Source organism: Arvicola amphibius, chromosome 5 (genome assembly GCF_903992535.2).
Source record: "Arvicola amphibius chromosome 5, mArvAmp1.2, whole genome shotgun sequence".
NCBI lineage: Eukaryota > Metazoa > Chordata > Mammalia > Rodentia > Cricetidae > Arvicola > Arvicola amphibius.
In genome coordinates, this window is record NC_052051.1 from 62,587,928 (window position 1) to 62,602,569 (window position 14,642).

General features: G+C 40.9%; 1 protein-coding gene across 1 annotated transcript in view; it reads left to right on the top strand.

Annotated features, from left to right (window-relative positions):
- Ryr3 (ryanodine receptor 3) overlaps positions 1–14,642 on the top strand; it is a 429,760-nt gene that overhangs the window by 124,310 nt on the left and 290,808 nt on the right. The window contains exons 12-14 of the mRNA XM_038331390.2: positions 2,551–2,644; positions 8,004–8,078; positions 9,999–10,155. Coding sequence (XP_038187318.2) covers positions 2,551–2,644; positions 8,004–8,078; positions 9,999–10,155 — 326 coding nt within the window. The remainder of the gene's footprint in view (positions 1–2,550; positions 2,645–8,003; positions 8,079–9,998; positions 10,156–14,642) is intronic.

Consider the following 14,642-nt stretch of genomic DNA (forward strand, 5'->3'; position numbering starts at 1 on the left):
GCCTCTCTCCATAACAGGGAGAAGCTTCCTTTATAATAAATATATAATTGGCCTTTGATTTTTACTTACCTTTATGGAGCACCCCTTAAAATAATAGATGAAATTTTCTCAGCCTTAAATTCTTTCCGTGGAAATAAGGTCATGTAACTTTGTTTTCATACTGTATTTCCTAGAGACAGGCAAAGTCAATGCACTTTACAGGTTATGTAATAAACACATTGGCCTTACCTCACTCATAGCTAATACCACAGCTGAGCAGAAAAATAAACTGCCAATGACCCAAGAGTTATCGCATTCCATTCTAGCACGTTATAGAAAGATCTGAGTTTTTAAAAATAGTCTTATCGCAGGCTTTAACCCCGGTTTTCTTCCTGAGCCTCACAGTTCCAAACTAGAGAGGTGCCCTTCAGCGTTGTGATGTTCTTCAAGGTGATAGCCCAGTTTCACAAGGCACCACAGTTAAGCTAAATAGGAAGGGACAAACCCTAAGTTTCCTGGTAGGATATGAGAGGCCTTTAAAAACCAGGCCTTTGCTGGGGCTATAGATCAGTGATAGAAGGATGCCCAGCATTGCCAAGCCCAAGGTTCTTTCTTTTTCTCTACCCTTGCCCCCACCCCGTGTGTGTGTGTGTGTGTGTGTGTGTGTGTGTGTGTGTCTCCCTTCCCCTCACCCACATGCATACACATACATACAAACATCAATACACCTCTTTAAATCTATTCAGTCTTTCCCTGCTCTCAGGAATCCAGACTCCCTATCTTAAATGCTTCCCTAGAAGGTTTCAGCTCCATCTCTTTGTTAAATGTTTCATCTTCAACCACAAAAATAAAATTATCTCAGTCCCAACAGAGAGTTTGTGAAGATTAATTAAGGAGTGTTTACAAATCATGTCAAATGGTTCTCACAGACGTGCTGAGTGCCCTTGTGTGCATGAAGTCGGAAGAGCTCATCAGCTCAGTCATGGGGCTGGGTGGAGAATGGCCTCTCAGCATCCATGGGAGAGAAACCCTCCCTGCCCTCATGGACCTTAGTGGCTCTCCTCTTCCTGACTGTGACACATAGATACACTCACACACATGAGTGCAGGGGGGGGGGGAGGGAGGGAGGGAGGGAGGGAGGGAGGAGGGAGATATTTTGGTTAAGAAAGGTTTTACTGTGCCAGCAATTGGCAGTTTTCTCAAATGAGGAGGATGTTGATTGAAGAAACCCACAAACTATTCATGATGGACTCTTAATGGATATAGTCTCACCATCAAGAGAGGATAAAGAGTTTAATCAAGGGCTTGATGGCTGAGGTTTTTAATTTTCTATGTAAATTGGCTACTAGGAATTCCCTTCAGTGTGTCATGAATTATTCAAATGCAGAAAAATGCAACTGTACATATTAGTATAATTAGCTATTGGAAAAATACTTGTGAATATTTGAGAGGAATTTAAGATAATCTTTCCTTGCCTGGGTAAAAAAAGAAATAAACTAAGGAAAACCAGACAGTCGCTGTGTAGTGTGCTCTGATAACACCAATTTCCCCTCTAGCAGGATTTCTCATTGTTACTGTTTTAATCCAGCATCCAAAATAGTTTGAGGCAAACCCCCCCAAGTGATCTAATCATGTAATTTAAAAAGAAAAATTCTGAATACAGACATGGAGCCTATTAAGTCCATATGTCTCCTGAGAACAGAGTAACCTAGAGTTTTTTTTTTAATTCAGAAGAATAACAAATCCAATTTCTTTGTGCAAAACCAGCTCAGTCAGGCCTGTCTCCTGTTAGTGTGCTTCTTGAATTAATGCTTGGAATTCATTTGAAGACCAATGGGTCACCATGCCCTGATCCCTTATGGCTGAAATCTGAGTGCTTGTTGATAGCAGTTAGCCCACTCAGACACGCCGAAGTGGGTCTGCCTCCCACATTTTGCTGTATAGATGCACCATCGAATCTAATCTGTATTTGTTAGCTACATTTGAAAACTACCTTGTCCTCAAGCAACTCTGAAGAGCATATTATTGCCTTCTCCTAAACAGCTCTCACAGAGAGATCGTCACCCCATTCCAGGTTATTTCTATCCTGTGATCATAATCTGATTAGATTTTTGTCATAAAGTGTATACACTAAAACTGTGGTGGTGCACGCCTTTAATCCCAGCACTTGAAAAGCAGAGGCAGGTGGGTCTCTGTGAGTTCGAGGCCAGCCTGGTCTACAAGAGCTAGTTCTAGGACAGACTCCAAAACTACAGAGAAACCCTGTCTCAAAAAACCAAAATAAAAAACTGATGATTTTCCTTTTGTTTTTTAGTGATAAGAGTTGACACAGTGGCTTTACCTTCCACTTGATATTCAGCCTTATTTACATATTTCTGAAATTCTACTTAGCTGCAGTGTTAGAATTCCTTCCTGCCTGAGGTCTGAAGTCATGGACTCTGTAATTTCCCAAACGTACCTCTCTTGCCGTTTGCTTGAACCAGCTAGGACCTGTATGAATTTAGCCTCAGTGAGCGTGATGTTCTCTTTAAACTTTCTATCAGTTTATGGTGGAATACGGTTCTTTCATAGGATACTTACTTGGTGGGCACGTAGTTCGACTTTTCCATGGTCATGATGAGTGTTTGACGATACCATCGACAGACCAGAACGACTCTCAGCACAGGTAAACCGCTATCCTCGTTCATTCTCTGGGCTGCCTCTAGTCTCTGGCGATTCATACTAATGAGTTTGCATTTTTATTTGAGCACACAGGAATTGCATAGGGATTTCTCAGTTGGGCTGACCCTCATCTAGCCACAAGCTCCAGTATGTTAAATAGGAATGGAAGACAATAGTATTTGCTCACAAAAATGATGTGTTTATATTCAATCTAAGCAAATATTGTATCCCAAACCATCCATTGTTATTGATTGTTCCTGATTCTCAAGCACCCAGTTGGTGAGGAAAGTCAGTCCTTTTGGGAAACTGTGTTTTCACAAGTTATTGCTGCTCCTTGAAAGACAGCCTATCTCCGTTCCTCCCATTTTGTGTACTAAGTAATTAAGATGGAGTTGGTTGGTTTCATTTTTCTTGTTACCAACTCAATGGGAAAAATAGGCATCAGAATCCAACAGAAGATGGATTTAGCAGGGAGTCCTGCCGAGGAGTACAGCTAGAGGTAGTGCTGATGTCAGCTGTCTTTAGTCCAATGGTTGATTGTTTCATTGGCTCTTATTCAAGAGCCAAAATTACGTGAATCAGCCCCGTTGTGTCTGGAAGACACTGTTTCCTTGAAGTTATCCAGGACCTCTGACCCCTTACAATCTTCCTGCCTCCACTTCTGTATAGGTCATTGAACCTTGAGGGGGATGGGTTTGATAAAGATCCAGTTGCGGATCTCTTTGTTATTCCCATCGACCACAAGAGGAAGCTTCTGTAATGAGGGTTGAGCAATGCTGTGCTCTATGGGTATAGCACTATGTCACTAGAAGTCATTTTATTGCTATGTTCCTTTTGCACTGTAATCAACATACTAATAGTAGCTAATAGTAGTAAGGAATACTACATGCTTTGTGTCTGTGTGTGCTTTTTCATATTTTTACAGTGTGTATTTTTTTTCCTCTTACTTGATTTTCTTTAGTTTTTCTGTTTTGGTTTTCATTTTTTTGTTGTTCTGTTATTGTTTTTCCCGTGTGTTTATTTTTTTTGAGAGAGAGAGTGAGAAAAAGAAAATGAAGTTGGTTGGGGAGGGAAGTAGAGAGAATCTGAGGAGAGTTAGAGTAGGGGAAAGAATATCAAATATATTATGTAATTTTTTTTAATCAAAGGTTTCTAAAAGATTCAAAATTATGAAATGGAAGATATTAACCCACATAATAAATATATACTTAATATTTATTACTGTTTTGCTTATCATCAAAGGAAGAGTATATAAAATACTTTGTCCTGTGACTGTAGAAGTCTCATATTATAAATAAAAATCAAACCTCCCATCCAAATTCAGCTTAATTTTGACAGTAATTAGTTTGATCTGGCGACAGTAGTTTCTTGTCTTTTTGTCATGCTTACAAGATCCTTTTCAACTATATTAATTTTACTTCATTAGCGACATTTGGGCTAAATCTTGACAATTTGGAGATCATGTTGATCAGACATTTTGCTAGTGGTGACATCCTGGCTAATTTCAGGTTAGAGCGTAGAAAGCTGAAGTTCTGTTGGCTTTGCATCAGAACTAATTTCTTATTCCATATGCTGACAGATCCAGAAGTAGTGCAGTTGATGTATTACTATAGGAACTTTCCACTGGTAACTTGAGCCCCTTATAGTATGTCTCCTCCTACTTGCTATGCCCTCTGAATGCCCTTCATAGGAGCCATATGTGACATAGAACATTGAACACACTGAATATAGATTTATATAAATATTGTGAGTCAATTACTCCATGCCTCCTTAATCCTAGTCAGTGGCTGATGGTGATGTCTATGTAGTTGACCTGATTTCCCTTGGAATTATGGAACACTACTCAAATATTGACATGTGATCTTATTCAGTTGCAGGATATTTTTCCATTTCATCTTTGTTTTGTATTGATTTAATTTTAGTGGTTTTCATTGCTGCTGCTGCTGCTGTTTTTGAAAAAGGGTCTTACTGTATTGCTCTGCCTAGAACTCACCATGTAAATCTGGCTGGCTTTGAACTCACAGACATCAGCCTGCATCTCCGTTTTAATCTGCCTCTCTGTTCTCAGATTAAATGTCTGGTTTATTGTTGGTTTTATATTTCACTGTGTTGCCAAAGAATATGAGAAGACATACTTGCCTCTTTCCTTTGCAAGGCAGCATGAGAAACTGATTGAGCAAGGAAACTTTGGAGCCTGAATTCTTGAAATTTCTGGCATTCTCAATGAAAGCGGGGTATCAAGATGGCTTGGCATTTTCTTTTTTATGTCTAGGGACTGTGAGTGGTAAGCCTTTTCATTGATGTCCGTTATCACAGAAAGAATCCTCAACTGGCCAGGATTGTTGGAAACAATGAAATCAGGGAGATGAGGAGGGAACAGGCAGTAGAGAGCTTAAGGAACTCTGGGAACCACTAAGGCATGCTATGGTAATGACTCCCCAGATGAAATTGATTGTCTTCCCTCTGAACCCAGAGAGTAGGCAGGCTTGATGGAAATATTACCCAAGAATGGAAACTCAAGATTCACAATCTCATATTCTGAACTTAGATTCTTGGCTCTGCCTCTGGCTTGTCAAACGCCCTGGGCTAAGTCACTCGACCTGTGGGGAACTAAGGCTAAGCTGTCAGCCAGGCTTTCAAAAGCACCTCAGCTGTCCTCCCACTCTGCCCCTGATTGTAGTCATTTAAGGTAGCAGGAACAAGTTGTTTCGACCTTGGTAACCTGGTGAGATTAAACAGACCAAGCTGCAAGAATGTTTCAATCAGGAAGAATGGACCTTTGCAAATACTTCAGAAATTGGACTTAGAGGGTATTCTGATGCTAGCTCCAGGGCTCGACTGCTTGAGCCCCAAAGTGGGCGACTTCATCTTTACTTTTCTTTCAGCCTTTGCTGAAGGCAGAGACACCAAGTGAATATCTCAGCCAATCTGTAGGAGTAGCTAAGTCAGTGGTGGAGTATTTCCATTCTTGGCCAGGTACATAGCCCCCTAGAAGTTATGGCTATTAAGTGTGTATATATATATATATATATATATATATATATATACACATACACATATATATACATATATTTACTAAGTAGTAGAGGGCCAAAAATGTGAATCTATTTCCATGTTGACGAAAGGTCAAAGAGTTGGAACTTACCTCTATTCCTTCAAGGTTATTGTGTTTCTACCTCAAAAAAGGTCCCACCTAGATTTAGATCAGAGAATTCTGCCCTCTCAAGGTTATTGTCAACAAGTAGATTTCAGGAATAGAGAAGTAGATATGTTTCTACCTCAAACAGAAGTCTAAGGATCTGACTGAGTTCCAGTTCCCTTAAGGAGACAACATTGGATTCCACCCAGGGAGTGGCTTGCCTATAGACTATTTTGGTCTCAGGTGTGAGTGTGACGTGTTTTGTTCTAAAAATAGAATGTTTAACTCTGGATGTAGCCCACAACCTTCAATTGGTACGTTCACTTCCTTGTGTCATGTTATTTCAGTTTTTTGTCTTACTCCTACCTTTTGGGGCCAGGGGTATTTTAAGCAATTGAAAATTAAATGTGGGCAATTTTAGTATTCACTGGAATTCCTTCCTGGTATGATTTTATGTTTTTCTGTCTTATTATTTTCACATCTCTGTATTCTTTACTATATTTCTAAATCCCAGTGCCCCTACTCTGGCAAGTGGTATTTTTATCAAGGCTCATTTCTAACACTAAGTGTTTTCTGGTAGAGTATATATATATATATATATATATACATATATATATATATATATATATTAAAAAGGCTTAGAAATGTCTTCTATAACCCTACCTTCATGATGTAACCAGGCTTAATCTAATATTTCATTATAGCCATGTGCCTTAAAGTGTTCTTCTATGCATATGTATAAATGTCTATGTTTAAACAAAATTCAGATAAATCTGTATTTTATAGTTCTGTTTATCTATGAGCATTCTTTTTTAACATCCTTTTAAAAGTCACATTGCATCTTTATATCTCATGATATAACTACCTTATTAGACCTGTTTTGCAGACAAAGGAACTGAACCACAGAGAATTGACAGATCTTTCCCTAGGTCATAGCACTAACAGATCCAAATACAGTTATCTTTCATTTCAAGGTGCATCCTTTGAACTACTACTTCACCATGGGGGATATATCTATTCCCCTTCATCACTATAGAAGTTTTTTCCTAAAATCTAGGTCCAAATTCTTATGAAGCCTTGAATAATTCACTCTTGTGACATAGACAAACTATGACAGAGGTAGGATGTACCGTTGGTGAATTCAAGTGATCAGCCTTGAAAGGCCTCAGGAACAAGGCACCCAACATTCTCCCTTGGTCTCTCCATACACAGTTATATAGAGTCACACACGAATCTGCTTATGCGTTCATCACACAATTAATGAAAGTATGGTAGCTTACTTCACATAATGTGTGATCTAGATAGGTTGGTTCCCATTATACAAATGGAAAGATTGAGACTTTGGCAATAATGAGAAAAGCATGACCGATACTGCATTTCTTAAAATTCTGAGTGGTAAGAAAACAAGGAAGAAGTGGGAAACACTGAGAGGTCAAATAAAGAGGACAAGCCTACCCTCTATGGTGGTACTCTAGACCATGACCTGTAACAGGAAAATAACTATCAGAAACTTTTTGGATGAACTGTGAATAAAGTGTTGAGTTCGAGTATATTAATTGGCTACAAACTTTGGTTTCTCAGTTTGGGCAACCATATGATGCAAGATGACCAAGTGACACTGTAAGGAACTCTGTGCCTGTTTGTGACATTTACTCATGGATCTAAAATTAATCCAAAACAGAAATGATTTACAAGTATATTAAAGCATAGTTCTTAAGCTGGGAAGAAAGGACGATGGAAACCGTAGCAGCTGGAGATACAACTTTATCCGGGTTCCCTAGAACAATGGCAAGGGCGTCACACTATACCACATATATGTTTGAAACGTAAAAATCCATTTATAAAAAATGTAAATTACACTGAGAAGCCTAACCTGAAAGGCTCAGAACATTCTTTATCAGTAACATGGTATGTGACCTAGCTGTCTTAACAATGAAGAAGTGGGAGACATTGCCATCCCTTTTCCCATGTCTCCCTGGTGACCCATGAGTGTCTGTTGCATGTGGGGTACAGTCCCCTACCCTTAGGTGACTTTTATTTATCCTAAGAGTAGAGACAAGAACCCACAACCAATCCTCCCTTTGAGTTTTGCTGACTTCGGGAGGCTTAGACCACTCTCTGGTGTGAGCCTCCCCTGAAAGGAGCTGTCCCACAACTGGTGCTGATCGCCTCCTCCACAAGGAGCTGTCCCATATCTAGTGCTGATCTCCAACTCTGCTCGCAGGAGGGTGTTCTATGAAGCTGGAGGAGCTGGGACCAGAGCCAGGTCTCTATGGAGAGTGGAACCCCTTCGGATAAGGTAACACATGGTCCATATGGTGCCATTTGCAAGACTGGTTAGTTTTCCAGTACAGTCCATTCTCTTCTATTTATCATTTTTTATATGTGAGAGCTAAATTCTGAAATTTCTATGGCTCTGATTATAAGGAAGCAGAGAGAAAAAAGAGACAGAAAGACAGAAAGGGAGAGGAGACTGACTTCCACACTTCCAAGATATTTCCTACTTTGATTCTATGGTTGGTTGCACCCTGTTCTTATAGAGCCTAGAGCCTAGGTAATCAAACACTAGCTCTGGCATTACCTAAAGCCCTCAGAGCCTCCCCTCCCTTATCTTATTAAACAAAATCTCTGGAAACCTTCAGTGACTATCTTGGCTCCAGTTAAGAGCTATCTTTAAACAACAAAGATAGACAGGTAGTCCTGATGGCAGCTAGTAAAATAAAATAAGACTCAAACTTCCTGTAACTATGAAGAAAACAACATTTGTCAGAATATTTCAAACAATAATGTACGTAGGTGGAAGGCACAAAGCCTGGTTTTTTTCAACCATGAGCTTGAGTAACAGCTTTAAAAGTCTGAGTAATTTGTCATGTAAACTCCAAATACTGTAGGCCCGTCTTGTTGAGAGCAGGTCCTTTTCGCTGGGAATATAGGTAAGTCAGGTTAGAGCTAAACAGCTGTATGTAAGAGAGGAGGGAATGAACATTGTCACCTGCTTCTCCTCTCCATATCCTCCCTAACACCCAGGTCAGTTTTTCCCTAATCATGTGTTCAAGGAAGAATTCTTCCTCATGAGAGGCATTTACCTCCCAAAGATGGTCTACTAGAGATGAAAAAAATAGTGGCAATTCCCCTACATCTGCCTCTCCTTTTTTGTCTCATTTACATAGTTTATTAAGAAACTTTTGAAGATTCTTATTTGGAGTGTATCGCTGTTGTATAAGAAATAAATGAAACTGAGATATATATATATATATAGTATGCGTGTGTGTTAGAGAGAGAGGGAGAAGAGGGGAAGAGAAAGAGAAAAAGAGAGAGAGATGCCAATTTATTTTTAATGAGGCACCCACTTGTTCACTTGCTCAAGAGTTCTTGTTTATGGGACATTTCAATGCCCAGGTAGGTATATACAAACTGCCACAGTTGTAGCTGTTAGTTCTTTACATCAGACACTGTGATTTTGATTCTCAGGTGTTCCTAAAAATTGAAGATATGGGAAATGATTTCAAAGTTTGACACATATATGATATCCTAACTTTAAGGATCCATTTTGAATTACTGGTGATCCCATGGACAATTTCTCCCCTAATAGTCACCATAACTCCTTTAAATGCTAATCTTTCGGTGAAGGGCCATAAAAAGATGGGCATTCCACCTGAGATTTTCTTTATCTCAACCCTACTTTTTCCTGCAGAATAGATCTCATTTGAATGTCCCAAGGATATCTGCTACCTTATTGCATCCCTTACTACCTGCCTCTCCTGGCAGGCTGAACCTGCAGTGGTTTTAGGCTTTGGTTTGCTTGTTTTCTTGTCTCTCATGAAGAGAGGACTCTTTTTGATTGATGATGAAGTATTTGAATTCCTATAACCAAATAGAAATACTGGTTTCCCAGATGCAAGTATTCCTTGAAAGGAGTTATTCCCATCATTTTGAGATGGTTTGTATAAGGGTGCTTATTGGTGGACTGAATGTTAGGTTGAAACTCAGGACTTCCAGTCATAGTATGTACTACCTCCTGCCCTCCGGATCACGGTGCTTTCCTTAATGGGGAATCAAACGAAAGCACTATGCTGAGTTGCAGACAGACCTTTAATTCATTGACCTTTAATGATAAACCCCAGAGAGGTCATAACTCTGGGGTTAAAGAAAGCATGGGATAAATGTTGAACAGCATTGACTTCTGTGTAAATATAATTTCCTATGTGCTTTTTGCCAGCTGGAGTGGCAGTAACATCAGGTGGGGCCAGGCTTTCCGACTCCGGCATCTCACCACAGGCCATTACCTGGCCTTGACAGAGGACCAAGGCCTTCTTCTACAAGACCGGGGAAAGTCGGACACCAAGTCCACAGCCTTCTCCTTCCGGGCATCAAAGGTAAGGTGTTATGGAATAAACTTTGACTCTGCACTGGAAGTAAAAGTCACTGGAGTCCTCCAGATAGAACTCTGACTGAAAAGAATAGAAACTGGAACAGTCTCCAGCATGGACCCCGACAATCGTGCTCTTTGATCTTTGGAGATGGCCTCCTGAGAGAACATCTGTCTGAGATGAAGGATAAAGTCTGTAAGAGGGAACTAGTAACTTTTAGAAAGTGTACAGTCATCAGAGTAGACAATATTGCTCACAGGAGAAAGGAAGTTATAATTGTTTGGTAGATTCTACATAGTATTCAAGAACTTCTAACTTACGTGCTTTACTCTCCTATAAAGCAATGGAAACATGAGGTTCAGGCTATATTCATTTAAAGCAAGGAAGTTACTTCATTAAAGATTCAGACATATTCTGGGCATAGCATTATCTTAGAGTTTTATAGAGTTATTAGTACTGCCTCATCTTGTCCTGTCCACTCAAATTTTCACTGAGAGTACATCCTCAGGTAGTTATGTTAATTCTGAATGGAAAAGTTTCCCATCTGATGTGCATATAAACAACTACCTTTTCAACTACCTAGTGTTCAGTCAAGTTTGGATTCTGCCTAGCTGAGCGCTGGATATGATTGGAGTCAGAATTGCATGCTGAGCTAACTTCTGATGGACAGTTGGATGCACCAGCACTTTCTGATTGTTCTGGAAAGATCATCCAAGCATGAGAAGAGCTCAGCACAGATGTATGCATGGCTATCAGGATGTCTGCTCCTCTGAGGGTGTGGGCATTCTCTCCTTTGGGAACTTCATCTCTAGTTTCATTCTTCCTTGCATTTTCTGAGAAGTAGGTTTTGATTTCTTTTCTCAATGTGATTTCTGTGAAGGGTTATTGATGGTTCTGTTTATGATGGTAGGTCTTCAGTTGACAGCTGAATGTTCTATGGAACATCTCTGATTCCTGAGCATCAGGAGAAAATAACCTCTTCAGCACTGCCCTCCCCAACCCTTCATGGTTCTATGATCTGCTCATTAAGAAAGAGAAACACTTTAGCATAAAGGTTTTATTTACCACAGAAATTAAGCTTTTTTACATCTGTTTTTTGTTTTGTTTTTTGAGACATGTTTCTCTGTGTACCTCTGGCTGTCCTGGAACTCACTCTGTAGACCAGGCTGGCCCCTAACTCACAGAGATCCACCTGCCTCTGCCACCCTAGGTGATGGGATTAAAGGTGTGCTCTACCACCACCTGGCTTCACATCTGTATTTTAAACATTAAAAATAACCAAGTTTAGAGGCTGGAGAGAGAGCTACTTCTACAGCTAAAATATACTGCTCTTGCAGAGGACCCGGGGTTGGTTTTCAGCACCCACATCAGGCAGGAGGATCCAACACCTCTGGTTTCCATAGGCATCTGCGTTAAGATGTACATACCCACACAGAGATGTACATACATGCACATATTTTAAAAGTAAAATAAATGTTTAGAAATACATGAGTTTCATGCCCATTTCTTACTAAACCCACTTCAAATGCCACCTTTTCTCCGTCTCCTGTGTGGTGGCACGCAGGCTACAGTCTGTCTTTCTGAGCGTATGTCTTTCCTTTTACCATCAGTCCTTTCTCCGTTGTTTCAAGATTCCTAGCTTGAGGGTTTGGGATTTTTTTTGGTTGGTTTGTTTGTTTGCCATCATTGACTGTCCTGGGACTTGCTCTATAGACGAGGCTGGCATCTAACTCACAGTCAACTGCCTGCATCCGCCTTCTCAGTGCTGGAATTAAAGACAAGTGCCATCACTGCCTGCCTGAGGGGTTTAGATTTATGTGTATTTAGCAATTATCCTGGCTACCAGGAAGTGATTTATGGCAGTCCATTTTACTAAAATGATAGATGAATAAACTAAAACAGAAAATATATAAGAACAGCAGCAGACAAGGTCCTGTTCTCTCCTGAGAGATGGGTGTAGAGGGAGGGGATCAGCAGGTAGGGAGGAGGGAGGAAGGTGGGAAGTGAGAAGCGACTCATGGTGGCCGATGATCCACTCAGTCCCTTTCTGAGAATGTCCTTTGGCCCTTTCCTACCCGAGCTTTACATCTCCTTTCCCCCATCCTGCTATAGATATGCTGGACTAGCAAAATTAGGGCAAGGTCTTTACTGTTCATTTACATGAAGATTCAGTCAAACTCCCAGGCAGTTGGCAGGATCCTGCTCCCAAGGAATCTCTCCACTGCATTTCTTCCTTGCCTTAGCCTTGTGCAGCAAGGCTCTGCAATGTGCAATGGTCTCTGGGGTGAAGTTAGACCCAGCCCGATAGGATCGTTACAACACTTTTATTACTTACATCACTTCTTGCTTCTATTTTATCTTCCCAAAGCCCATCATTTATCTTTTCAAGTCCCTCCATTTCCACATACAAGGAGGCTAGCACCCAAGGTATAAAATGTCACTGTGGTTCTGTGAAAGCCAGCAGCTTAGCAGAGCTAGATGTCGGAGCTGGCCCGTGCGATTGCAGCATGCTTACATTTTACAGGAGTTGCTCTATTAGAGGTTTTAAATAACTCTTCCTTCATTTGTACTCAGCCCAGTTAGCTTCATTTCCATTATAAAAGAATCAAAATTGAAATTACTTCAGCTCCATAGCAGGCACATATGGCTGTGTTCCCACAGGAAATTGGGGCTCCCTTTGAAATGTAGTGTGGGAGAAACAGTTGGAATCTTAGACTGAAGCTACACACAAAAAAAGAAAGACCATGCGGGGAGCACTCAGCTTTGCCATACCCCCATGGAAATAGCTGTGGGGGAAGAACCCTAGAGGTGTCCTGGCTTCCCAGGGCCTCCACATGGCTCCAAGCTCAGGAACTAGTTGCAAGCGATCTTCCCAGCATGCACTTTGGTGAGCTTCACTGGACAGTAGTGATGACCTCCACAAGACACAAGGGATTGGGACTCTACCTTTCAACTGTACTTGGGCATGATGTCCTCACTCTTTCCTGTTATCCATGTTAGTTAATAGAGTAAGCAGTAGTCAACATTTCAGGGTTTAAATGTGTTTGGGATACCTCAGTGGAAAGGCTAATTTATAGAGACAGAGAGTTGTATTCTGTTAGGAGAAGTTGGAGTGTTCATTTGCCCTTCTCTATAAGATGGACAGTCTGGTAATAGAAAAAGAGGTTCCTGGGAGTAGTAGTGTTTGGGCTTCAGTCACATGTCCTTAAAGGATGCTGGTCTGGGCCCATTTGTAACTGTAAACTTCTCAACCTCTCATTTGAAATAAAGTTGCATTAGTCTGTAGTAACTGTGACTGCAATAAGTGGCCATGGAACAGTTGCCAGTACATAATACCCTTAGCAAGCTACATCTATAGGAAGGGGGCAGGTAGGTGCTCCTGAGGAGTTTGTGTGTGCTGTAAGATTAGCATGTGAACAAGACCTGATGGCGCAGGTTCACAAGCCTTGCTCCTCAGGAGGTTGAAGTAGAGGGATGATGAGCTAAGGACCTACCTTGACTGCAGAGTAAGCTGAGGACCAGCCTACTGAACTTAGCATGACCCTGTGATAAAAGACAAAAAGAGGACGTGAACCAAGTTCAGTTCCAGAGCACTTGCCCAGCATGTGTAAAGCCCTGGGTTCAATCCCTGGTACCACACAATGAAAAACCGGGGCCGGGCATGGGCGTTCACACCTTTAACCTCAGAACTCAAGAGTCAGAGGCAATAGGATCTCTGTGAGTCTAAGGCCATCCTGATCTACATAGGTAGTACCAGGACAGCCAGGGCTATGTAGAGAGGCCCTGTCTCAAAAGCCAAAATCAATAAACAAACAAACAGATAATTGGGATGTGACCAAGCCTTCCTGAAAAGTGACCACATCTAAGCACCAACTGCAGTTAGAGGCCTGGACCTGATTCTGGTGATTATACGATCATTGGGGAAATTATATGAAACATGTAGAATAAAGAACAGAATATGATCATGACCCAGGCTCCCACACCACCACTTTAACAGAATTATTCTCATCAAATAGAGGTTCTGGGATATGGTGTTGCCTCTGAAATGTAGCACCCCAACTCTGAAAGTGATAGTGTGACATGTAACACAGCTTTAACATTGCCTAATTCTGGGCTTGACTCTCATCTGTTTGTCCATGAGACCTAGGAAATAATTCTTTACCTATTCTGACCTCATTTGAAGTCTGTCATAAAGACTTGTGTACAGCTGACCTCTGCCTGGCCCTCCGTCCATGTCTCTTGCCACCTTCCTATGGTCCCTTTTAGATCCAGCGTACTGTATGCTTACCGGTCCTTGAATGTGTTGTTTTTCTCACAACCAACCTTCTCCTATGGCATTCTTTACACATCTCTCTACACATCACCACTAGTGAGGTTATTCGTATACTTCCAGGAAGGTTATGAGAACAAACACTGTTTATGCTGCTAGTAGGTGGTCCTAGTGACAGTGAACATGCATATCTGTATTCCAGCATCTCAGTGGATATTGTGTA